The following is a 27,619-nucleotide window of genomic DNA, read 5'->3' as shown; positions in this document are numbered from 1 at the left end:
ACCAATTCGGCATTTCGACATTTCATGTTAGACCTATCTATCTATCTACTGTCTGGCCAAAAAAAAAAAACTATCTATCTACCATTATAAAGTTGAAACGAATTTTTCTTAATTTTAAATATTTTATAATATTAAAAAAATTTATTTAGTTGATAAATAAATTATTTAATTAATTAGTGTACTATCTATCCTGTATAATGTTTCATTTCAGTTATAGAATTTAAAAAGCACCCAATGACCTTTTCAATTGATAATTTTAATATTTAAGAAGGCATCCCTTGCAATTAATTATTTTAATGCATTAGTTTTGTCAATATCTTTCTATCTGCTTAGCCGGAAATGATGTTTTTTTTTTCTTTTCCTATTTTTTATTTTATTCATAACGCTATTTTTTATATGAATGTTATATATGTACGAGTGTAGAGTGTTTTTTTTTTTTTTTTTTTAATTAATTAACCTACTTTCTTTAGCGTATAATATATGTATAATTCATTAATTTTAATTAATATATAAACGAGGTTAATAAAAAAAAATCCAAGTAACCATGTCAATTAATTATTTAATTTTGTTGGTAATTATTAATATACAAATGAGTTAATAAATAAATTATTATCAATTTAGTGCACTATATAATGTTTTTATCTTTATGAATTCATATAATAGTTACAGCTCATAACATTTTGTAATCAAAGTAACTTTTATGAAAAATTACAATCGTTTTAATCAGGTGCTGCTTAACCGGAAATGATGTTTTTTTTTTTTTTTTTCCTGATTTTTTATTTTGTTCATGACGCTATTTTTTATATGAATGCTATATATGTGAGTGTAGAGTTTTTAAAATTTTTATTAATTAACCTACTTTCTTTAGCGTAAAATATATGTATAATTCATTAATTTTAATTAATATATAAACGAGGCTAATAAATAAAATCCAAGTGACCGTCTCAATTAATTATGTAATTATGTTGGTAATAATTAATATACAAATGAGTTAATTAATAAATAAATTAGTATCAATTTAGTGCACTATATAATGTTTTTATCTTTATGAACTCATGTAATAGTTACATGTCATAACATTTGTAATCAAAATAACTTTTTAAAAAAAATTTATAATTGTTTTTATCAAGTGCATTACATGTGATGGAGGTTAAGAGTTAGAATCTCTTCAGAGTAATTCTCGAAATTTTTTTTTTTTTTCTTAGTTAATACTCACATACACATATTTATTCTAAGACTTGAACCCCCGACCTTTTTTTAGGAAATAAGAGGCCGATGCCGTTAAGTCACTAACATGTTGATTTTTCGAAAAAAAAATTCAACCACTGCTTATGCCCAATGATAAATTATAAAATGTTCAAAGTGGCCTGATCACTATTGTTAACATCTATATCTAAATCTGTACTACCATTTATAGAATTCTGATTATTTCTATATATTTTTATTTAACTGATACAACCTTATGTACCTAACTATGTTTCAACTATTACAATCTTATGTATCTCTCTCGAATTTTAAATAAATGTCAATTTTAATATGGTCCAAAAAAGCGAAAATCAACTATCTTTTCACCTTTTATAAATCATCACTTGGAAACTGTAATTGACATCATATTTCTATAGTTCGGAGTTTTAGTCAACAGATGGCAAATCAGGTCGGTTGTACTCGGAAGAGTTATACCCAGAGAAAATATCAATTTTGAGCAAGAAACACGCAAGCTATATATTCTCAATTCAATTGCAAGCACTTATGAAAATATGCTATTAATCACAATGATATATTTTTTAAAATAAGAATAAAAATCATAGTCTTAAACCATATATTCATATAATCACAATTTCTAATTTTATTCCAAATATTTATGAAATTTTTTTTTTTTTTTTTTTTCCAAATGTTTAAGAGAAAGAAATTGTGTAACAAAATATTCAAACCATATAAAAACATGTACTCTTATATATAAATAATAATGTATTAATATATTTTAAAATTTAAAAAATAAATAAAAACACATTTTACCAAACATGTTTCTTATTTTTGTTTCAGCAATTTTGATAACAGTTTAACTCTGTCAAACATGTTTTGTTTTCAAATTTCTTGAAACTAAAGAACTTGCCAAACATGTTATACATATTTTTGCTTCTGAAATTTTTACTCTAAATTTTTGCCATAACACTTGCTTTGTTTTAGGGTAAAATAAAATACAAAAAGCAGTACCAAACATGGCCTACACAATGGAGAAGAAATTCAAAAGTAAAAGAAGCTTACTAGTAGATTTTAGACATGTTGAGGATAATTTGCTCAATTCAATGAAAGTGAAAAATAAAATTTTAAAATGGACTATTTTGTTATTATATATTTTTTTATTTTAAGTTATATGGTTTATTTTAATTGAGAAGGTTTATTTTAATTGATACCTCGTTTGATTATTAAGTAAATTAGTTTATTTATAAATGAATTAAAATACCTTGACTCCTTTTATTTTTAATAATAATATAAATATAGATATATGTAAGCTAAGTTGATTTTAATTAATATGTGTGACCATTTTAGTGAAAAAAACTCATTTATTTCAGATTTTCATGTCCGCTTTAGAAATTTAACCATATATATATATATATATATATATATTTTGTTTGGAAATGAAATTTATCAGAACAAAAAAAAAATGTTAAAAAAAGAGAAAATTTTCAAGAACTCGTCTCAGTCGCTTTACCAGCTTATTTCTGAAAAGCAACTCTTCACCTTTCAAATCCCGTCCTCGGTGTATCTTTGTATTTTCATCTCAACACTTCTTGACCTTCTCCACCCCACGGTCCCCAACACACACACACATTCACACACTCGCACATTCTTCCCAGAAACTAGGGTTTCAGGTCCATCTATGGATTGCTCGAACTCGATTGGGAGCTCCGATTCACCATACGAGCTTTTGCTCAGGGCGCTCTCTCTCATACCCATATCTCACTACGTTTTAGGGTTTCTATGCATTTTTCTCGCATTCGTCTATTACTTTCTTGAAATGCACATTCTTCAAGATATATTCACGGGCTTTAGAGGACAACCCGTCTCATTGACCTTCAATTCTTGCTCTGAGGTGTATCAAGAAGTCGCTTCCAAGTGTCCAATTCTTCACGGAAGGTCAAACTTAGTAAAAACCGTCGTAATTGGAACTTATATTGCTTGCTTTTGAAAACTAATTTGTAGGATAGTTATGATGATGATTTACTGTGGAATCTTGTTATTGCTTTTGAATTCAGATGATGTGGATATGTATATATATTTTTTCTCTTCCTATTTTTAACACCCATGGAATAATTGACATCAATTTGAGGTTTAGTTATTACTTGGACGTGAAAGTTTGTGGTTTTGTGATTTTTTTTTGTTTTTAAAAATATTTAGGAAAATGATGCATTGTTTCAAGATCCTAGTTTACACTCTGCATTCCAAATCATTTGGTTTTATGAGTTTTTAAGGTATTGTTGAAGGTTTATGTAATATATACTGTATATATATTGATCAACAGGCCCGTGGAGGCACGTGTGTGTGAGTACCAATTAGGAAAAAAAAAAAAAAATGTATATATACTGATTAAATAGTGGTGCTCTAATTTTACTTTTCAATACTTACCTTACGAATTGTGGTTTCATGTTACAGTGTTTAAGCAACCACAACATTTATTTTGTTAGCTTTGGATTCGAATTACATGCTTTTCCTGTGCTTGTTTTAAGGATGTTAAATATTTTTCCTAAATTGATAAAATAGTAGGGTTATGATTCAATGTCTCAATACTTGCATTACAAGATATGTGGTTATGATTTTAAGTATTAGTACAAGAACTAAAAAAATCATGGTCTGATGTGGAGTTTCAGTTCTAAATTTTGTCTTACTGATTTTATTATTTATCTTTTCATTTAATGGCTAAATAATATAATTTAGAGTTCTTATTTTATAAATTTGTATTATGGGGATTTTTTTTGTTTGGTAATTTATTACGGGACTTTATGGTGTTGGTTTATTTATTAGAATAATTATGATTAAACTTGGAGTTATTAGAGTTTCTGTGAATATCTTGAAGTCACCAAAAATGTGCTTTTATTGTGTTGGTTTATTTATTTTTGTAATTTGCTCATATATTGGCTTCAAAATATGCAGTTTTTTCTTTTCTTTTCTTTTTTTTTTTCCTTTTTTTTTGTTTGTGTTTTTTCTTCTTTTTATTCCATATAATTGTTAGATTGCTTATACTCAACTCAACTCGAATAAGCCTTCTCTCAACTATTTGGGGTCGGCTACGTGATATTGTTTTGCCGTTCCACTCTATCTAAGGTCCTAACGTCACTGCCATTTCACTCTATCTAAGGTCATAACATCATATAAGACATTTGCTATCTTTTCTAATTATTAAATTGCTTATAAGTTAATTAGAAGATGAATTTCTTATTTTTGGAATTTGGATGCATACATTTTATATATTTTAGTTATCCTCCCGTCTAATGTTGCAGGTATATGGCTACACCATGGCTCGCTAGTCCGCATCTTCAGACTGCTTTTCTGAGCTTCTTTGGCAGGCCTCCTGTTTTCAGCTATAGGAGGTGGTATTTTGATTGATTTTTTTTTTTTTTTGTTCATTTTTTTCTATTTATGCATTAATATGGATGGATGCATACATTTTATATATATTAGTTCTCCTACAGCTTTTTTCTCTAAATTGTTTTTGGTGGATGTACATGGCGAATTTTCTTCCTGGAATAGTTCATCTAACCTTTTCTTTATTATATTTCAATTGTCTAGTTTTAATTATCATGCTGCATTTTTTCTTTAAATTGTTATTGGTGTATGTACATGGTGAATTTCTGTGCCAGGTTTGTCCCTTCATGTTATAGGCAATTTATCTGGGATATTGATGCAACAAGATATCCGTATGCTAGTACAACAAATTTTAAAAGAATAATACATGGATACGGTGAGGACAATGATGTATAAAAATTAATAATTTATCAGTTTATGTTATGTGTTAGCATTTATGATACCACGATTTATGATATAACTTACCATAATAGCAGAGATTTGACTATGCTATAGAATATGCCATAGAATATGCTTTAAAATAAGTTGTGATTTGATTTTGATTTGATTTAGTTTCGTTTCTTGTAGTATGAGCATGTGCTCATTTTATCTATAAATACTAGAGCTGTGAATGAGTAATTCATCTCATTCAAGCCTTTATGCAATTCTCTCTTTTCTTTTCTTTTTATATATTTCTACTTGGTATCAGAGCCAACACCTTTCCACACCTTTCAGCAGCCATGCTACTTGTGCGACAGCTACCTTAGGCTGTTTGTGACATCGTGTGACGTTGCCTACACATGTTTTTCTGTGTTGCTGTTTTGTGATCGAAAACAAGTATTTTTAAGTTTTACAATTTCTTTTTCACTCTTCTAGGGTTGGGTAAATTGGGATAGTTGGTTTCCAACACCTAGAAGGGCTTGGGTAAAAAAAAATTAGTTTACAAAAAGGTTCCGAATATTAAAAAGGAGGCTGTCTGGCTATATGTAAGCGGGCAGCGCTCCTTAAAAAAGGTATGTATTTGGATTTTTCGGGAATGGTCTGAGGAGACCCTTTGATTTATTAACAGAATTTGTGATGTTTTTGGAGGTTTTTTTTTTTTTTTTTTTTTTTTTTTTTTTTTTTTTTTTAATTGTCGTGTGACAGATTATGGCAGATTCAAGGTCCTCGACTGTTAATTCTCTTGGCTCACGTTCTGTGGGTGGTGGTGCCATTTTTCCCACCAACTCATCAGAAAATCCAGGACTTCAAATCACCACAGTAGAGTTGAATGGTTCCAACTATTTGATTTGGGCACAGTCTGCCAAGATGTTTATTGGTGGCAAAGGCAAGATTGGCTATATTACTGGTTCTGAGAAAGAGTCAGCTGAGTCAGAGAAGGCATATCCACAGTGGTTTGTAGATAACGCTATGGTTATGTCTTGGCTAGTTAATTCGATGCAACCAAACATAGCTGTTGGCTATATGTTTATGAAGACTGCTAAGCAGATTTGGGATTCAGTTCAACGCACTTATTCTCAGAGGTAGAATAATGCACGAATTTTCCAGCTGGGGCGAGATATCACCAGGATTTCTCAGGGTGACTTGACGGTTTCAGGTTACATCGCCAAGCTTCGTGCTATTTGGGAGGAGATGTCATATTATGATTCCTTCCACTCTTTGAAGGATCCAGATGATGCAGTTTTATATGCAGGAATTGTGGATAAAAATCGAGTGTTTCAGTTTCTTGCCGGGTTGAACGACGAGTTTGACTATGCTTGTGTTTATTTATTGGGCTTATCTTCATTCCCTACTCTTGAGGATGCATATTCCTATGTGTTGTCAGATGAGAGCCGTCGGACTCATCCATTAGGTGCTGCTTCTGTTGATCGTTCTGCTATGGAAGTTCGGATTCCCAACCTTTCAGGAACTTCACCATCCCAGTCAGTTCAGAGCATTACCACCGGTCCTCCTCTGGGACGATAACGTGGATGGTGTGACCATTGCGGAAAAATAGGTCACATCAAATCTCGTTGGTATGCTCTACATGGATGTCCACCGCAACAGAAACAACAGCTTCGATCCTCTGCACATTCTGTTACACAACCAGTCTCGTTGTCAACTCCTGACAACCCCCCTGCCTCTACATCTTCTGCCATATTTACCTTGACTCAAGCTGATTTGGACAAGTTTAAGCAATTCTTCAACCAAATGGAGGCATCATCTCAGCCAACCTCCACTTATGCCCACTCAGGTACTATTGCGTCTGCACATAGCGTATCTACATCTTCAACACCATGGATCATTGATTCTGGTGCTTCAGACAATATGACTGGTATGTCCTCACTCTTCCAATCTTATAGTATCTGCTCTGGCCAACGCAAGGTCCGCCTTGCGGATGGCTCTCCATCTTCCATTGCTGGGAAGGGTCACATATCAGTTACTCCTTCATTAACTTTGTCAAATATACTTCATGTTCCAAAGTTGACTACAAATCTTATTTCTGTTAGTAGCGTTACCAAACAATTAAATTGTAGTGTAACGTTCTTTCCCTCTCATTGTATTTTTCAGGATCTGGTGTCGAAACGGACGATTGGCAGTGGGCGTGAAGTAGACGGTTTATACCTGTTGGATGTTCCTTTGTCACCTCAAGCACATTCAGCTTCATTTTCTAATATTGTTTCATCTAATAAAGCCCAGCTTATGCGTTGGCACATGCGTTTAGGACATTTATTTTGGTTATTTGAAACATTTATTTCCTTCCTTATTTTGTAACGTGGCAGTGTCAGATTTATCCTGTGAAACATGTCATATGGCTAAACATGTTCGTTCCAATTATCCTGTTAATAGTAATAAATCTGCTTTAACACCTTTTGATCTTGTTCATTCAGATGTGTGGGGTCCTTGCCCAGTTACTTCTAGTCTTGGATTTCGATATTTCGTGTTGTTTATTGATAATCATAGTCTTGTTACTTGGGTTTATCTTATGAAAACCAAAAATGAGGTATACACCATTTTTAAAAAATTTATGACAATGGTTCAGACTCAATATGGTCGTACCATAAAAAATTCCGATCTGACCAGGGTACAGAGTACACTTTTGGGGAGGTACAACGGTTATGTACAGAATTTGGGATTGAGCATCAGCTGGCTAATGTTAAAACTCCTCAACAGAATGGTCGTTCTAAGAGAAAGAATCGCCACATCCTTGACTTAGCCAGAGCAATCTGCATTGGTATGAATGTTCCCCAGTCATTTTGGGGAGATGCAGTTCTTACCGCTGTTTACATCATTAATAGGACTCCTTCTAGGATTCTTAACTTTGCGGCTCCACTCTCAATCTTATATCCCAATTCATCTTTATTTTTTATTCCTCCGCGAGTCTTCGGGTGTGTGTGCTTTGTTCAACAGTTGGGCAAACTCGTACAAAGCTTGACCCCAAGGCTTTGAAGTGTGTGTTTGTAGGCTATTCTCACTCTCAAAAAGGTTATAGGTGTTACCATCCTCCCAGTCGTCGGCAGTTATATCCATGGATGTTTCTTTCTTTAAGCATACACCATACTATAGTGGTTCAGTTGGTTCTCAGAGTGAATGGTTCCCATTAAATATAATGAATGATCACCTTCTTCCGTCTTCAACTCCTCTACCATTACCTGTTTCTTCTTCTATAATTCCTCCTCGTGATACCCCTCCAGCAGGGGGAATTGTTCCTTTTTCACAGGTTTATAGTCGGAGACAACAGGTATAAGCTTCTACTCCCACGATCGACTGCCCTGTTCCTTCGGCACCAGCTCCGCCTTCTCAAGCTATTGTTTCGCTTGATGATCGCCCCATTGCTCTTCGAAAGGATAAACGTTCTTGTACTTACCCTAGTTCTAATTTTGTTTCTGATTATACTCTCTCACCCTCTTATCGGAGTTTTCTTGTTTCTATTGCCTCGGTTCCTATTCCTTCCAGTATTGCAGATGCACTAGCACAACCTCAATGGCGTGATGCTATGACAGAAGAACTACAAGCATTTGAGAAAAATTAGACTTGGGACATGGTTCCGCTTCCTATTGGACGAAAGGCTGTGAGTTGTCGTTGGGTGTTTACAGTTAAGCACAATCCAGATGGGTCAGTTGTTCGTTACAAGGCCCGATTGGTTGCCAAGGGTTTTGCTCAGACTTATGGCATAGATTATCAAGAGACTTTTGCCCCTATTGCCAAGATGAATACCATCCGTGTATTATTTTCCGTTGCTGCAATTCGATCTTGGCCTCTATTTCAGTTAGATGTCAAGAATGCCTTTCTTAATGGTGATTTGCAGGAGGAGGTGTACATGGTTCCTCCTCCGGGCTTTCGTTCTCCTGCTCATTCTGGTATGGTATGTCATCTTCGTCGTTCTCTATATGGCCTCAAGCAGTCTCCTCGAGCTTGGTCTGATCGCTTTGGCACTGCTATGCTCAAGTTTGGTTTCCATCAAAGTGCAGCTAATCATACCTTGTTTTAACGTCATTCAGGCGGTAAGACAGTTGCTCTTATTGTGTATGTCGATGATATTATTCTTATCGGCGATGATACTACCGGAATTAATGAGGTTAAGAGCTATCTTGACCGTCAGTTTGAGATTAAGGATCTTGGTCCCCTACGGTACTTCTTGGGCATTGAGGTGGCTCGTTCCAAGACTGGCATTTTCATCTCTCAACGCAAGTATGTTCTTGACTTGCTTTCTACTTCTGGTCAGCTTGGCGCTCGTCCTGCTGATACTCCGATTAAGCAGAATCATCGGTTGGCTGATTCTGAGGGGGAGTTGTTGTCAGATATTGGTCAGTATCAACGACTTGTGGGGAAGCTCATCTATTTATCCATGACTCGACTTGACATTGCTTATGCCGTGAGTGTCGTGAGTCAATTCATGCACTCTCCTCGTGCCCCACACCTTGATGCAGCTATTTGGATTCTTCGCTACTTAAAAGGGTGTCCAAGCCGTGGTATTTTGTTTGCTAATCATGGTCACTTACGTGTTGAGGCTTGGACAGATGCTGATTATGCAGGATCAATTTCAGATAGAAGGTCTACTTCAGGTTATTGTACCACTATTGGTGGTAACTTGGTTACTTGGCGCAGTAAGAAGCAGGATGTTGTCTCTCGATCTAGTGCAGAGGCAGAGTATAGGGCTATGGCTCTTGGGGTCGGTGAGTCGCTTTGGCTGAAAACCTTGGTGACAAACTTGTGCCTTCCAGTGTCGCTTCCATTCTCACTCTACTGCGACAACAAGTCTGCCATTAGCATAGCAGCAAATCCCGTTCAGCATGACAGGACTAAGCATATAGAGGTGGACCGTCACTTCATTCGAGAGAAGATCATCTCTGGTCAAATTTGCACTCCATTTGTCACAAGCTCCCAGCAGCTTGCAGACATTCTTACAAATGGCATCAGCAAGATTGTGTTTGAGAATGCATTATCCAAGTTGGGCGTTTCAGATATCTACGCACCAACTTGAGGGGGAGTGTTAGCATTTATGATACCACGATTTATGGTATAACTTACCATAATAGCAGAGATTTGACTATGCTATAGAATATGCCATAGAATATGCTTTAGAATAAGTTGTGATTTGATTTTTATTTAATTTAGTTTCCTTTCTTGTAATATGAGCATGTGCTCATTTTATCTATAAATACTAGAGTTGTGAATGAGTAATTCATCTCATTCAAGCCTTTACGCAATTCTCTCTTTTCTCTTCTTTTTATATATTTCTACTTTATGCTTATGTTTGTGAATATATCTGTAAAATATTAAAAACAATTGCTGGTCATTTTTATCAGTTTATATATATATAGGCATATGTTTTTGAATGTTTGAAAATTTAAAAATAATTGCTGGGATTTTAGACACATCTTTTATTACTTGTAAAAAAAATATTGATCTCCTTCCTACAAAATTGAAATGCCCCCTTTTGGGCTTCAAGCTTTTCTGGGAAAGTGCCATTTAATTTGTAATGGGCTGGACGCTTTCAAACTGACCAAAAGCTTAAGTTGTTGGGTGGTGCTTCCTACATGCTCTTATAAGCCCAAGACCCTCCCCATCCCAATCCGACGTGGGACAGGACCCGTATGACAATAAGCTCATAAGTCTTGCCGGTTAGCATCTGTATGTTCTGTGTTACTAGTCTAATGTTTTTGTCTCTCTTATTACTTTTAGTTGTAATATTGTTATGAGAATTCATTATAAAGATTTGACATAGTTTTGTGATTGTCTGTGTACCTTACACCAACCCACCTTTTACATAGTTTCAAATGAAAGTAGGAGCTTCCAGCTCATTGTTGCTTGGTATATTTAGCAAGTAGGGTGAGTGTGAAAGGCATGCACCAAATCGAGATGAGCATTTAAAAATAGTGTACTTGAGATGTGAAGTGTTTTTTCATCTTCTGTGTGTGGCCCTCCACCTACCCCTCCTCCTTCTCTCTCACCCTTTCCTCCTTGAGCAAATGAATGCTATTTTATGAAAGCATTAACACTCCGCATCAGAGGTGGAATTTTGTAATAAAGTGAACAATAATACTTTCTTCTTCTAATTGTATAATCTTCTTCATCTTTTGCTATTTAATCTTTAAGTACAAAATTGGCATTTTACATCCTGCTGTACATACGAAGTAATATAGGATTGATATCTACTTTTGGAGGTTAAGCAATTATCTAGATCTTCTTTTTTTAATTTTATTTTTATTTTTTCAGTATAATAATTATTTAGCTAGTACTAATGTATTATTGTCCGCAGGCAACTATTTCATACATCTGATGGTGGAACAATAGCTTTGGATTGGCTGATGAATTCTGATGGTAATTGACTCCTCTCATTGCTTATTTTGTTTTGGATTTATTATTATGACTATGTAACTTGAAATGGTTACTTTTACTTTAGTTCGTTTTTTCTTTGGGTACGATGGAGGGTAAAAGGCCTAAGAAATTACGGACATTGGATTGCATACTCACTAGTGCTGCAACATGGGTGGGCTAACCCGAGCCCGAACCAAAGCCAACCCGAATCTGTTTTTGAGCTTGGATAGTGTTGTGTAGAATTTGGCAGAGGCTTGGGCTGAAAAGGAGGGACCCAAATTCATTTTAGTCCGGGCTCGGGTTCATATGTTGGCAAACACGAGTGGGTGAGGGAAAAGGCGTGCAACAAAATGACCCTTCTGACTTGAGTGATCTGCTTAGGAACTCGCTTAAATTCCATGAAATTGGACATTCTTTACTTACTAATGCTAACATGAAGGAATTTCTCATTGATTGCACAAGCTAGGAAGCAAGCAAGCAAGCAAACCCCCCATTTTCAAGTCAGTTAGGAATCAGGACGTTGAGTTATTACACAGGTAAATCCTCCCCCTCAGTTCGTTCGGAATTTTTTTATCCAATGGGCAAGCAGGTTCCACAGGTTAGGAGGCTGCCTTTAAGTGAGAGGGGTGCCCATCTTCTTTGGAATCATTCCAAACACCTTGAGAATCTTCAATGCCAGTGATTTTGAGGTAAGAAAGGCCTCAGGCAGGTCTATACAAGCACCAAAAAAAAAAAGGAAAACCAAGCTTGAGGTCAGCTAGTTATGTTAAAACTTCCATTCCAGGCAGAGCTTTCAAGATATGCATCTCGAAGGATTGTTCGGGTTTGCATGGCTCGAAATTCCCCTGCCTCGGCCTCAAGGACTCCCCTTTCTCTAATAATAAGGCAAGCTTGGCCAATATGGAGTTTACAGTCAATAGGTAATCCTTGAAATCCTAATACAATGACTAGTCGCTGCAAAATCTTCTCCTTATTGATGGGACTGGCGGATGGAACAGCCGAGGCTGCTTATCGCTGATCCTTCTCCACTTCACAAGCTTGAACCAACCATATCATGGCCAGCTTGGAAGTCAGCCACTACTTCCTCAAGCTCTGCTTCGAGCTTGAGAAGTTTCTGTTGCTGCTCATTTCGATTGACTCGCACTAGCTGATTCACGTCAGTTGCCACTTTCTTTTGCTTCGAGCTTTAGAAGTTTCTGTTGCTGCTCATTTCGATTGACTCGCACTAGCTGATTCACGTCAGTTGCCACTTTCTTTTAGGTCCTGTTCAGAGGGGAAATCCCATACAGGCTCATCCTTACGTGAAAGGAAATCGAATCTTTCTTATTTGTATATCATTAATTCACATTCCCATCTCAAATTAGCTATGTGGACCAATCCAATTTGTGAACCAGATTGTGTTTGCATTATATATTTGTCTAGCTTGCATATTTTTTGGTACTATGCAAAACAATATTCATTTCCATAAAAGAATATGCATCCAGATACCATTTTTTTTGGATACTTATGACATGGCTTGATGGGACATTCAGCACTTGTCAAGGTGGAGAAATGAGTTGGTTTTGTTGCATTCCAAATGCTTTTGTGGATTGTATTAAAATCTAATGTGATACGAAATTATAATATGATAAATTGTCTTATGTATTTACTAGCGTGTGTCTTTTTGTGCTTCACTGACCACATATACTTGTTAAATACACATTTTGTTCATAATATCTGATGGCCAACTATTCTGCAGTGTCTTTATTAATACTTTCTATAATTGCATTATATATTATACTGTTACTTTAGACCTTAAATGGGTTCGATTTTGGAGTAATCTTTTGTTGATTTAGACAAAGTCCAGATGAAAAATTACACAAAAACTCTAGTACATTTAGTGTTTCTGTAGTTAGTTTGTAACATAGTAACATGTGTTTCCAAGGTTGGTCACTTATGCACGTGTAATAGTTTATGGTTTACATTATGTGCTGATTCTTGCATTCCTTTTAATGGATGGATATTTTCTTTCATATAGAGAGGATTAGGGTTCTATTTAACTTTTATATTTGATATTTGTAGTTCCTGAATCTGCATTGCAAGTGAGCAGGGCATTATTTAAAAAGGATAAAACCCCTATTATAATAGTGATTCCTGGCTTAACAAGCGATTCTGCTTCTGCTGTAAGTTTTCTTCACGTTTCTTTCTTTTTCGATATCTTCAATCCCTTTAAAAAAAAAAAAAAAATTGTCCAAGCTCATTTTGACTATGATGCGCTAGGAGTATGTGGTCTGATACTTGAGTTAAGGGTTTGTAATGGTCCGAAGTGCTGAAAGGGGGAATGCTCCGAATCAGACTGGCGGGACTGAAAACTTACAGGAAAAAGGGATGTAGTGCAGATGTATTAGGGGAGAGAATAAAGGCTAGATGGCAGTCACGGGCCTATGTCTTTACGTCATGCCAGTACTGCTATATATATTAGTCCTGTCATGTGATGCATGTGACATAGAGACGTGGCATCTTGTAGTTCGCCACGTTTTCCCTCCTTTCCATCTCTCTGTCAAGGCGTGAGTGTCCCTTCCCCTAGGACAGGAGTCACGACTATTTGTTCCTCCTTTTAGTTCTTTTATTTTATCTGTGTAATATATGTGACAGTACATTAAGCATTTAGCTTTCAAGATGGCGCAAAATGGCTGGAATGTTGTTGTGAGCAATCATCGGGGACTTGGCGGCATATCAATAACGGTAATATTTTCCTGTACAAAATCCCCCACCCCGCCTCTTTTCTATTGAGTAGTTACATCTTTATTTATTTATTTTTTTCATATCTGTTTTAACACTATGCCAAATAACAATGGTCCGTCCCAAGCATGATTTGGGCCTAAAATTAGATACCAAAACACAAAACGGAATCAACAGGGCATGCCAAACAGGCCCTAAATGTAATTTTTAATGGTTTAATTATTGAAGGAAGTTTAATTGTATCTCCTGCCTCTACACTTTTTTAGTGGTTTATAAAAATCCTCAAGGTGTTTATTGTACATTTAATACACCAACAGGCCTAACACATTGTGGAGAGGGAAATTTAATGCCTTTTTTGGCTTGGATTTCTGAGAGTTGGTATCTAGTCTTCACAAAGGAAATGTAATTTTTTTTTTAAAGTCTGAAATTTACCTTTATATGACCGTTGGGGCGTTGCTAGGTGATATGCACAGGAGGTTCTGGATGGTTTGCTGCCTTTAATATAGTATCAAAAGAGAATTCTAACATGCTTTTTAATGGGGTTAGAGGTGTAAAGGATAGTATATACAGGAGAGAATAATGATTTGCCTTTGTTATAGGATAGAGGTCTAAAGGACGGTATATAGAGGAGTAGCGTATGATAATTTATTTCAAGAGGAACATAGTTCTAGGAAGCTGTTTCGGGAAACTACCATAGGAGCCAATTTTATGGATAAATAATTTAAAATTTCATTTCTTTAACAAAGAAGCATGTGAAATTTTCTTTATTGGAAATTGGTAGAATTTATCTTTATCTTTATTTGTTTGTAGTTGGAAAAGAATTACTTTTTCAAGGCCAGCCAGTTATGTGGCCTCATTTTAATTAAAGGGCAAGTATATGTATAAGCAGATGAAACCCCTATGAAGACCACTCTGGTTACACATGTTATCAAGGAGAAAGACATGAAGTAAGGCAAGCATTTGTTATATCCTATAATCATTTTTTAGCACTTGGAACAAGGATAAAGACATGAAGTAGGGTCAAAGTTTATAATGGTCCGTGGTCATAGCGTAGCACTTGTTAAGCTGGAGGTGCATATCACACAAACCTTTTTTTTTTTTTGTTTCTGGTTATATGTTTCATGTGTAGTTTTTTTTTATGTATTATAGTGCTGGTTAGATATCACTCAAAAGTTTCTCGGCATATGAATAATGCTTCTTATATATAGTTAACCGCTTAGGTCTCTTTCTTGTTCATGTATTGGGCAGTCTGATTGCTTCTATAATGCTGGCTGGACGGATGATATACGTAAAGTCATTGACCATATTCATTGCCTATACTCAGAAGCTCCTCTATTTGCTGTAGGAACTAGCATCGGTGCCAATATTCTGGTAAATAAATTCTATTGATTTGTGTTCCTTCTTTTGTTTCTTTTTCTTTTTTTCCCTTCTTGTTTTCCCCTTCTATGTAAGTAGATACTTTTTTTCACTTATCAAAAAAAAATTGTAAGTAGATACTTTTTTTCAAAAAAATCTGGTCACATTCCGACTTTCTTTATGGACAAGAACAAAAGCTGTTTTGGTCCAGGCCCAAAAATACGTAAAAATTAGATATGAGATAGGGCCTTATATTGACAGAAGTCAAACAGGTCAGAGGTAGAGGTAGAGGTCATCAAACTTCACATTGGGCTGCATCTTTTGGTTTTCTTGATGGGCGCACTTGCACAAACCGAATTTAGGCTATGTTTGGTATAACAGGAGGGAAAAGAAACAAAGGATAACATTATTATGAGAGAAAGGAAATGAAAAGAAAAGAAAGAATAGTGGTAACCACTCATCTTGTTTGGTTGATTAATGAGGGAAAAGAAAGAAAATAATACTGTTAGCACTTTATCATGTTTGGGGACAAAAAGGAAAGGAAATGAATTTTTTTTAATGAATTTACCACTATACCCTTTCACATTAAAAAGACAAATATACAAGTAAGAAGTGATAAGACTTGTGCTAACAATTTGAAAACAAATAAAGGGTTAAATAGAATTAAAAAAATGCCCTAGGACTCATTTGGTATTTTCTTTTTGTTTTTTATAAAATAAGGACAAAATCGGTATTAGAAAAGTTTTATTAAACTTTGTTGCCCGTTTCTTCCATTTCCTCCCATTTTTGGAAGGACAACAAAGTTACTCATCGTGCCTTATATGTATCCCTCCAAATCCTCCATTTCCTTTCTTTTCCTTTAATAATTTATGCCAAACATAATATCCTATTTCCCTCCATTACCTTTCTTTTATTTTCCTTCCATTTCTCTCCAACCAAACTGGGCCTCTAGTGAGAGAAAGGGAGAGAACAGAGGACCAAAACTATTTATTGACAACTTTGACTGACGAAGTTTAATCCATCTGAAACTCTTTGAGGAATTCAGCTGCTTCTTTCTTCTTTTTTTTTCTTTTCTTTTTTTTTTTTAATTTTTTTTCTTTTTGACGAGGATTTAGTGATTATCAAAGGATGATTCGAGTTCTTTTTAACAGAGCTGAGACTCATTTAAGTATGAGAATCTTGAGGTAGCTCAGTTAATGATGTCCTCTTGGGGCTTGTCTTGGAGAAGGTGATTCCCAGAGAATGAGTGAGACCAGTGGCTATAGAAGCTACTTTTTTGGTAGCTTGGTTAATGCCGACTTCCTGTTGAGTCTTGACTGTTGCAGTCACCCTAACATCCAAGGGAAACAGCCCCCGTAAGGGTGAGTCACTTGGTAAGTTGGTAGCGCTGAAATGTCCCCAATACCTTTTCTGAAGCCAATGATGCTGCTGTGAATATTAAGAATTTAGATGAGTGTAGCTTCAGTTCCGAATATGCATAACAAGGGAATGCTAGTTTTAGAGTTCCAGGACATCCAATTTCTCCTGTTCCCTCTAATATCTCAAGGCTTGAAGGGTTCAAACGCCAGTTCACACTTTGAATTGGCCAGCTTTTGTCCTGTTCCCTCTAATATCTCAAGGCTTGAAGGGTTCAAACGCCAGTTCACACTGTGAATTGGCCAGCTTTATTAACTCGGATTTATCATTTCAGGTAAAATATCTTGGCGAGGATGGGATTAATATTCCTATTGTTGGGGCTGCTGCTATATGTTCTCCTTGGGACCTATTGGTTAGTATTTGATATTGGGAAATGAAATTTTTTTATTGGCATTCAACTATCTCTGCATCAAAGTCCATGTTTTAAAATTAGTTTTTGCTATATATTTATACTTAATATTTTTTACTATAGTCCACTCTAGAGGGTCGCTGTCCATAATATGTTCTAGTTACAAAGAGTCCTTGCACTAAGCTCACTATAGAGGGTCACTGTCCGTAATATGTTTTATTTTCACAGTCCTCATTTTATAGCCTGTTGTGATATGGGTCTCGGTTTCCTTTTTCGTGTTGATGTTCATGATTAGTTGTGCACTCTTGAGACTTAACATTTATTTTCTAGGGCTACTGAAAGATTATGAGTGTTGGAATCTTGAACTTTAGTGCTGTTAATGAATTGATATAAGAACAAAATGTGTTAGAAAGAGTCAGTATAGGAAGTTATGAATTAGAGTTTGGAGATATATTTTTCATTCTTTTGCTAGTAGTTAACCCAGTTTCCTTCTCCTGCTTCTTTCTTGATATAAATTAGAATTTAAAATTTACAGAGTATTATCTTAATCAAATTGTGAAACTAGTTCACGACTTTAATATTTTTTGAGTTCCAATATTCATTTGTCATTGATTGAATTCATGTATGTTATTAGGACTATATTACCAATAAAAATAAATAAATAAATAAAAGAATCTTTCTATTTATGACCATACTAGATTATAGTTTACTCTCTCTTTTACTCCAAGTTGCATTATTTTTTCCTTTTTTGGCAGGTATGTGACAGATTCATTAATCGCAGGCTTGTACAGAAGTTTTATGACAAAGTTCTAACTATTGGCTTAAAAGGTTATGCCCACTTGTATGTTTGATGACTTATCAAGTTTTTCGTCAGTGAAATTTTTATAACAGTGTTAGTGTTAATGTGGTCATTCTATGTGTAAATCCACTTGATCACTTCAATGGTTCTGTTTTTATTTTGCACCATAGAATTTAGTTTTTCATGACCAAATATGAATTTCCTTTGTAGGCACCAGTCCATCTTATCTCGTCTTGCAGACTGGGAAGGCATTATAAAGGTCATCTATGTTCTCCTTTTCTCTTGCAACTGGGTCATTTTTTTTATGAAAGTATAGTACATTAAATCATGATAAAGAAGTTTTGGATTAATAATTTTATCATTGAGTTCCAATTCATGCTAGATTTCATGTAATAAAACACAGTACTTACTGGAAGGATGGTGTTCTCAGCTTGTTTGTATTAATGAATTAATGGTTACCTTTCCAACCGTGGGGGACTTTTCATATTTTTAAGCTTTTATTTTTGTAGAACTTGCTTGCAGTCAATGAAGTGTTTCATTAAGGATATATATCACACATGATATGCGTTTATGCATTTATTATCAAACAATATTCACTTGATGATTTATGTATTGCTATATTGGAGGTCCATTCTTTAAACCCTTATATTCCCACTGATGTGATCTTCTTGTTTGTCTTCCTTGTACTCTAACAGTCACGTTCAGTTCGAGACTTTGACACTTACGCCACTTGCCTTGTTGGAAATTTTGAGGTAGTAATCCTCGACTTATTTTCACTTTTTTGACTGATTTACTGAAGATACTTTCTCTGTTTGCCAGACAGTGGATACATTCTACAGGCATTGTAGCAGTGCTGGTTTTGTGGGAAACGTAATGGTGCCGCTACTCTGCATCAGTGCCTTAGACGATCCAGTCTGTACAATGGAGGCCATTCCTTGGGATGAATGCAGGTATGGAGTCCTCAAATTTCATGTATATTTTGAAATATTCTTTGGTTTTCGAATCATCAAATTACTGAATTGCATTCACTTTTAACCAATAGGGAAAAAAGAGAGAATTGCATTTAGTTGATGAAAGGGCTAAATCATGCTTAGGAAGAAACTCTTGAAATAGCGACCTAATAGCTAGATAAAGTAAACAATTTTGATTTCTGCAGTATTATATGCTCTATAATTTGACAAATATTTTTTGTTTTAACACTCCCTCAGATGGATGAAACTGAAAATCATCTGTTTGCCAATTTGTCATAAATATATATATAATTTTTTATAGGTAAATCATACACACCCATCCATCCATTATTGTCCCATTATGGACTCGAAAACTCAACCTTCCATTTGAAAGGAGGAGATACCACTTGGGCTAAGCCGTTTCCGGTGTCATAATTACATAAATATAATTATGTAGGCGTCAAGTACTTGTGAGGCTGTCAGTTGCCACTTCAAATAAGCTTGTTGAAGAGGGATTCAGAGCCCCAACACTATTGTTCATAGCCACATGCTCTAATCCTCTGACATAGGCCCCACCCTGTTTCCACTTGATCTGTGGTGGTCGATTGTCCACATTAGAGTATATTCTATGATAAAAGAGGCTACACGGATCTAGATGCAATTATGAAAGACATTGCGTGCCTTCACAAAACATTATTTGATGGATATCCAAAAAAAAAAATGATTTTACTCTCATCTCTGTCCACCAATCATCGAACTAACACGCTCCCCCACCTTCCCAAAAAAAAAAAAAGAGGAGATTTTAGAAGTGTCAAATTCTTTTGCTAGATTGCGTAGATATACAAGTATTTAAAAAGTTGGAGTCTGACAAAGTTATTGAATTGGAAGACAATTCTCTGCTTTTGTATTCTGGAGGAAAAACTCGGTGTGACTGGCAATGATTTTCTTACGACACACGTATCTGAAAAAGGTTTTGTCAAAAGCTGCTTCTCTGGAGCTAATAGAAAAAGGCACCAAAAACAGGTTCTGTAAGCATGGGCCTTTGAGATCTTACTATTTTGCAGTGAAATTTTATAACCTTCTTCCTCTTGTATGCTATCGTTGTCGGAGCACTTGTCACTGCAAGGAAGAGAAGACGCAAGGGGAAGGTACTAAGAGACATGATGGACAAAATGTCGAATAGAAAATCTTAGTGATCCTTCTCCTTCTACCTCATTAGTGTTTTGTGTAAATAATCAAAACCTTGTGAAGGAAAAATTGTATGTCCAAATAAACTAGCTGTAACAAATTTAGTTGGACCTTGAGTCCTTGACAGTAGGATCATCACTTTATGCTTTGATATGTTAGAGTACTGTTACGTGAACGTGTCTAAGGCCGCACGTGAGCTTGGAAAGGTCCAAGTCTGTGACAGTACGCTAAAGTTCCAAATGAGTCCTAGAAAAAGGGGAGAGGGGTGAATAGGTCTTGAAAATTCTTCGACCAACAATAGATAATTTTTTACTCTTAACAGTTATATTTGAATGCAGCTAAAAGTAAACTGAAATCCTCACACCCTAGGCCAGACAAATCAATCCACTTTGTAAAGAAAGGGTACACCCCTTGATTATAGATTCTAAACCCTATAGAATCCTCTACCTATCTCAGATTCAGACCTAAGAAATAAAATCCTCTAATTATCTCAGATCCAGACTCACAGTAGGTGTTCTTCCTGAACTCTGTAGTTGTCGATCTACAAATGCTTTCCAATGTTATCTGCTCTTTACTTTGTGATTGATTTCTTCAGCTTGCAATAGATGATGAACATGAAAATATGCTCTCAGTTGTTATTCTTGACATGTTTATATGCTCTTTGTATTACTCTCTTGTGTGAGTGTTCTCTCCCTCTCTCTCTAACATAGAACTTATACAAAAAAGGGACATTACCTTGTGTGGTCCCTGTTAATCAAGGGTGCTGGGAGGGGCAAATTGGAATCCTGGATATAGGTCTAACCTTTTGGCTTTATTTGCACAAAATGACTGGTCTCAGGATTCGTCTCTCGCTTGAGATCCTGAACATTTTACCACTGCACCAGGCAAGGGTAAAGTGAATCCTGCACATATATACATGTATATTCTCTACCTAAAACAAGTAAGGTTGTAGTCTTTTAATCAAAATAGGAAACTGGAGAATGTTTGATCCGTTCCAACTTTGTCCGATTGGACTTAGTCTAGTAGGCTTGCCATGCAACTGTCCTGCAGTTTATATGAACCAGGTTTTGAAGCTTTAAACCTCGTATATAAGTTCTATAATGCATGTTAGTACTAAGCACATTTCACGGAGTGAATATGTGGAAGGAAACGCTAATTGGTGAGCATATGATTCATGAGGCAAAATTACCTTTTTACCTTTCTTTGCTCTACTTGATCTTTATTTCAGAATCTTCAAAGTGCATAAAATAAATGAAACTCGATTACAAAACAACCTTTTGTTATGAAGTCTGCCAACACCAATACCTAGTAGACCCTTGCATATGAAGTACTGTACCTGGCCTTCAAAATATGTAATCTGGAACATGATCACCAATGATTTATGTTTCTTTTATTATCAGCCCATAAAGAAAATTTCCAACCAAAAAGTTAAACAAATCCTTGAGTCACTCCTAATACCCAATCAACGGTTAGCTTTGTGGCAACTGGAATCATTGATGAGAAAGTTACACCACCAAGCAGGTTGCACCCAGATGTTACTCTTAAGGGTTCGTTTGGTTAGCATGAACTGGCCAAAAAGGAAATTTTCAATTTTTTTAGCAGTTTGGTTAGCAGGAAACCGAAAATTTTGAAGAAAATAGAATTCCCACATACAATGAATATTTCCCAAAATAATTCTCACATAAAACACGGGAAAGTTTCGCAACAACTGTCAGTTTCCTATTCTGCCCCAAGTCTGTTTCTCCATTACTCTTCCATCTACATATAAACAATTTAGATATAAATATAAATAATTATGTTATTATTTTTAATAATACTTCCGAACCCAAAAAAAAAAATTAACCTCCATATTTTACTATTTCTTTGCTAATATAAACAATCGAGTATAAAGAGTATTCATCTAAAACTAATTTATTTATTTTTTTAGTATTTGAAAGTACAAGGATGTTTTGGTAAGTAGAATCATTTTATTTTTCTTTTCATACAATCCATACTTTTTTTCTCAAAACTTCCTTCAAAAAAATTCCTCCTAACCAAATGAACGATTGAAGCTTGATTTTCATTTCTTTCACTTTCACTTTCTGTCTAACCAAACGGACCCTAAATGAATCTTATTTTATCTTTTTTCCTAGTTGGTACTTAACCCCCCCCCCCCCCCCCCCCCCCCCCCCAACACCCAATTTTTTATAAATACTAGTTATAGTATATATACATTGAGAAAATTCAAAAATACAACTTAATAATAGACGAAAAAATGATTAGAAAGGAAAATATGGAGAAAAACGATGAATTACAATTTAAAAAAAGAAGATGTACAGAAATAAGTATTGTCAAAGAATCAAATTTTCTTTGTTTCAGTTTTTCAAAATCTAATTTTTCTTAAATTTCGAGTACTTTGATTTCACTGGCGAAAGATATACCTAGATGAAATATTAGAAAAAGAAAAAGAAAAAGAAAAAAAAAATGAATTTTAACTAAATAAAATAATTTTAAATTAAGCAAGATGTCAATAATGATTATTATATAATTCTAGATATTTTTCTTGTAGATATCATTGTACAAAAATGTTTGACAAAAAATGATGATGGAACATTAATGATTTTTATCCCCTTTTTTTTTCTCTCTTGAATTAATATAATAGATATTGTACATGTGTATATGTAAATTAATTAACAATGTGTTACAATAACAACTATAATAATAATGAACTTCTTCACAATATTCGAGCTTTTAAAAGCACAGTCAAAAGGGTTCAAGTAGAACTTTTTTAAAATTTCAAGAAGACACGTACAAAATTTATTTTCGAACTCTCTATTTTGGGTCAATATGTAATTGTTTTGAAAAAAATTGGGGGGGCCAATTGAATTTTTTAATGATTTTTAGGGGTTATATTTATAAATTAATTAATATTTAGAAGATAGTAATAAAAATTTTCAAAAAGTTTGATGGGCCATGGCCCTTGCGCCCCCCCCCCAAAAACCACCTCCGCGTCTAATCCTGAGACCTGATGTTTCATAAGGCACCAGGGCAGATGTAAGAGTAAGAAATAAAAGCAGCACATTAACACACTCGGGTATCACAATAACCACCCAGGTAATGAAGCAGTACCTGGGGACTTTTACCAAAGCTCGGTGGGCTGTTACAATATGGGCCAAAGAACCAGTAGACCCTTGGCCCATGCCATAACCCAGGAGCATGGCACGGGCCTTTGAGAACCGGGCAATGGAAGCCTAGCCTATGATTCCGACACATGGCAGGGCCCATCTATGCATGAAGGTCTCAATGTGTGCTAGGACTTTTTGCAGGCCCATGACAGTATCCCAGACGTGACCTCTCCTCATAATTAAGTCACTGTGGAACATAGTGACTCAACCATGAAATTCATAACAGGCATGTGAACCGCACTACATCCTGGTCTTGAACCATGGAATGGCTAGTGATGGTCCACCCTTGCTCACACCAAGTTAAATGAGGCGCCCAGGATCACTTGCGTAGCTCACCTTGTACGGTCATGAGAGCTGGCATTGCATTTTGGGGGTTAATCTAGAGGAAGCTAGTGGATTGGAGGATACGCTGCAAGATGCAACTTGAGACCCAAGAAACCCAAGAGGAATCTGGGAATATCTTGTTTGTCATCAAGTGGCCAGATGCTTAGGGGATGGACACGTGGAGGTCATACCTGGATTTCAGGGATGTGTAACTGACCCCCAAAAGGTGTAAAAGGAAGGTATAAAAAGGGGTAGAGTAAAAATGGAAAGACAGATTTGAAGAGGAGAAGGATTCCAGGTAAAGACTTCATTGCCATATCTCTTTCTCTAAGTATTTGCCCTAATCCTCTCTTCTATACCACTCTTCTCTGGTTTGTTTGTTGTGATATAGCTACTGCAGTCCATAGGCAACCTTGCTAACCCCACAGAAGAAAACCTGAAAGTCTAATTCAAGTTTTGCATTAGTTTTTAAAGCATTGTTAGAAAAAAGACTTGTTGGGCAATTGACTACAAGCATTGTTGCATATTGGTAGAGTGCTATCAGTAAAAGATGATGAAAAGAAAAATGGGCTACCCTCTGGTACAATGTGGAATATTGACATGGTATGAATATATCTATCCCAAAAATGGGCCTGAATCTATGGGTAGATTCATAGGTAAAGAGTATTTAGTGATATTTGAAAATATTTATGTTAAATTCATTTTTAATTTATTATAGTTTTATTTCTTATGAATGTTACACAGTACATACAAAATATCATAACACCTTACAACATTAAATTACTATATTCTCAAGAACGCTTATGTTGTATGAACCCCAAGGGGTTGGCCCAAGTGGTTAAGTCACTGGTGCCTCACTAAGCATCAGGTCTAAGGTTTGACTCCTCTTGGGTGCAAACAATTCCTTGGAGGGGGTGTGTTTTAGTACCAACTAGGAAAAAAAACTAACATGTTATATGATTTTTATAGGTTGAACAAGAATATCATCCTAGCTACCACATCTCATGGAGGACACCTAGCATATTTCGAGGGGACAACTGCCAAGAGCCTGTGGTAATTTATTTATTTTCAGATTGTGTGGAACTTCTACCGAATCCATTTTACGCCTTTACGGTAACTGTGAGTGTACTTCTATGTCCACTTTGGAGCCCCCATCTACTAATTGTGAAGTAACATTCCAAGGCTCATTGTTGTTATGCTGCATCTTCAGTTATAAAATTAGGGGCATACATTCAAGCGGTGAGATGTTGCTTTATGAACATTCAATGGAAATAATAGGGAGATAGAATGTTGGAGATGGAGAAGTAGACCTAACTTGGGAATCCAGAAGTGGCCGTTTCTTTCTTCTTCCTAATTTCCCCCATGGTCTTTTTTTTTCATTTTTGTTTTTTGGTTTGTTTTGTTGGCGTGTGGGGTGTGTGCGTGTGGGGTGTGGGGGGGGAGGGGGGTGGTTGTTCTACTTCCATTTGGTCATTTACACCTATTTCCAGATGGCATAAGAAGAGTTGTGAAGCATGTACGGTATAGCACCTACATGCATAGACATGCATGCATATTTTGAGTTTCACGTCAGAATTTTGGTTGAGCATCCATTAAAGACCATCACCTGTGGCCTCCTTGCGCTTGTCAGCTAGATCTTTTTCCATTGTAACTAACAACGGGCCCTTTCTAGTTGGAAAATCCATTTGTGACATTGTTTTTCAGGCACTAATATATGTTTTTGTTGAAGTTGTGTGCCCTGCCTTCTTCTGATATCTAATTGTCCATATCAATAAACATGGTTTATTTTCTCTACCTTTGCAGGTGGGTTAGGGCTGTTGATGAATTCCTGAGTGTTGTACATTCTAGTTCGTTAATCCACCCAAAAAAGGAGGTGCAAAAACATTCACTATCCTCTTGTAACTCTTGTTCTCTTCTGAAATGTAGCAAAAAATATATGGAATTTACACATAAATTATGTCCATGTGATAAAGAAAGCAGGGAGCATTTGACGCATGTGCCTCATTATGAGTTTCTCAAGCTTCATAATTTACCAAAGACTTGTATGCTTCTTGATGAACCAAAGCATAGAATTGTGTGTGCGCTATGTAGAAGCATTTTATTGAAAGTATAAAATTGAGCCCCAGATATTGAAAGTGTATTATGATGATAATATGGTTTTGAATCAGCTGACTTGAAACTTTCTCTTGGATTTTAATAAAAATTCATCTACAATAATTAAGTTTGTGCTGCATAGTTATCCGATCAATCTGCTATCGTTGATATCTCACAGTGGGACCAATTTATTACCAAGTACCATACTCTACTTGCAAGTTATTAGCGCAATAAGTGATAGGTGCTTGCTGAGGTCTGCATACTCATTCAAGATTTTCCTTTATAGTTTAGTGAAATCATTATGTGTGATTTTATTCTTTCATATGGTTGAAGCATAAGACATCTAAGAAAAATTCTATGAAAAGGATTTCATGTCCACATTTTGCTAATCTCTAAAAGTTACATGGTTTGATATTATGTATTGCAGATGCAAATTCCCTCCTCTGTGGGTCCTCTAGAATCTTCAATTGATCAAGTTCCGTATGTAAATGTCATGAATGATGGGATGGTGACAGCACTGGGTAATGGGCAAACAATGAGTTTAGAAGACATACCCAATGAGCATATGGTTCAGCGGGAACAGGACGATATGTTTTTAGCTACACGAACGAACAATCATACGACAGGAGAAGAAAAGCATTCGAGGGGTGACACTGCTCAGCCCCCCAAACAAGATATTGACAGTGCAGTTGCTCCTATTAGAAGATGCGTGGACCTTCTTTCACAACAGAGTAGCAAATCGATATGGCTGCTTGTGTACATTGCCATCATAACGACTTGGCCGCTTGTTGGTTCAGCTCTTCTGATGTTCTTAAAGAAGAAGTTCAGAAATGGGTTCCCAACAATGATGCAGACAAGGTAGTATTCATTGCTGTATAGCTTTAAATGCAAAGCAAATACAGACGATGAGTCCACTGTTTCTTGCTGATGGAAAAAAGGAGATCATTCGTCGAAGGGCCTCAGGGACCACTAAAATCTATATAATTGGATGTGCATCAAATTATTGGAATAAAATGAATTCGGAACCTCTTGTTATACCGTTGGATATTAATCGTGATTAATTAATACAGAACAGTGTTATCAAATAATTAATACCATATAGTTTTGCTAAACCAATTATCAGTTTGTGTGAACATTTTGTTTGTAATTTGTAAACGCACGTGTTGTGCATCTGCATATGAACAAATACCATACAGTTTTAGACAAACATTTTTAGACAAAAGGATGGATTGCGTAGTACTAATTCTAATTTGTTGTTTAATTGTTTAGCGACTCCTCCGGAATTGGGCGTCTCTTAATTTGGGACTTCTTCGGAATTGGGCGTCTCTTAATTTGGGACTTCTTCGGAATTGGGCGTCTCTTAATTTACTCCAACCTCTCAAAAGTTTTAACCAACATTATTTTTTTTCCTTAAAATAATGAGAATATAATCAATATTTAATAAAAAAAAATACTGAAAAAATAAAATAAAAAATAAATACAATATACATAACCAACATTATTTTTTTTCCTTAAAATAATGAGAATATAATCAATATTTAATAAAAAAAAATACTGAAAAAATAAAATAAAAAATAAATACAATATACACCATATGGTTTTTATAATCAAGAGACACAATACAACCTCTCACACCTATAATAATAATAATAATAATTTAAACATAAATTCTAAACCCCCTTTCATAAATAATTCATTTTCATAATTCATTCTTATCATATGATTGTAAAGCCAGGTTAATGGTTATGTATAAGCTTTCATGCCATTTTGATGTGTGAACTGTGTGTGGATTATGAAGTAGGCCCAAGGATCACATGATCGGTTGGCCCAATGCATGTAGACCCATGATCAGCTAATCGAATGGTTTTACAACACATATTCTAGATTAGGCGAA

The 27,619-nt window shown here is 35.3% G+C and overlaps 1 protein-coding gene across 2 annotated transcripts; it reads left to right on the top strand.

Annotated features, from left to right (window-relative positions):
* Positions 1–2,665: 2,665 nt before the first annotated feature.
* LOC132294395 (embryogenesis-associated protein EMB8-like) lies at positions 2,666–26,965 on the top strand. 2 transcript variants are annotated; one of them, XM_059792241.1, is made up of 14 exons: positions 2,670–3,138; positions 4,500–4,589; positions 11,306–11,367; positions 13,426–13,526; positions 13,999–14,088; positions 15,334–15,456; positions 17,132–17,209; positions 17,962–18,047; positions 18,216–18,264; positions 18,701–18,757; positions 18,825–18,955; positions 24,601–24,684; positions 25,435–25,504; positions 26,153–26,964. In XM_059792241.1, the coding sequence occupies exons 1-14, from the start codon at positions 2,882–2,884 to the stop codon at positions 26,585–26,587; spliced, it is 1,713 nt and encodes a 570-aa protein (XP_059648224.1). In that variant the 5' UTR covers positions 2,670–2,881; the 3' UTR covers positions 26,588–26,964. The 2 variants fall into 2 exon arrangements, with proteins under 2 accessions (XP_059648225.1, XP_059648224.1); XM_059792242.1 differs by lacking the exon at positions 24,601–24,684 and having other exon boundaries at positions 2,666–3,138; positions 26,153–26,965.
* Positions 26,966–27,619: the final 654 nt, after the last annotated feature.

Source organism: Cornus florida, unplaced genomic scaffold, assembly GCF_030987335.1.
Source record: "Cornus florida cultivar Cherokee Brave unplaced genomic scaffold, ASM3098733v1 CherokeeBrave_3.0.0_Hap2_Chr02, whole genome shotgun sequence".
Taxonomy (NCBI): Eukaryota; Viridiplantae; Streptophyta; class Magnoliopsida; order Cornales; family Cornaceae; genus Cornus; species Cornus florida.
The sequence above is the reverse complement of the archived record's forward strand: the minus strand, read 5'-3'. Positions and strand labels throughout refer to the sequence as shown.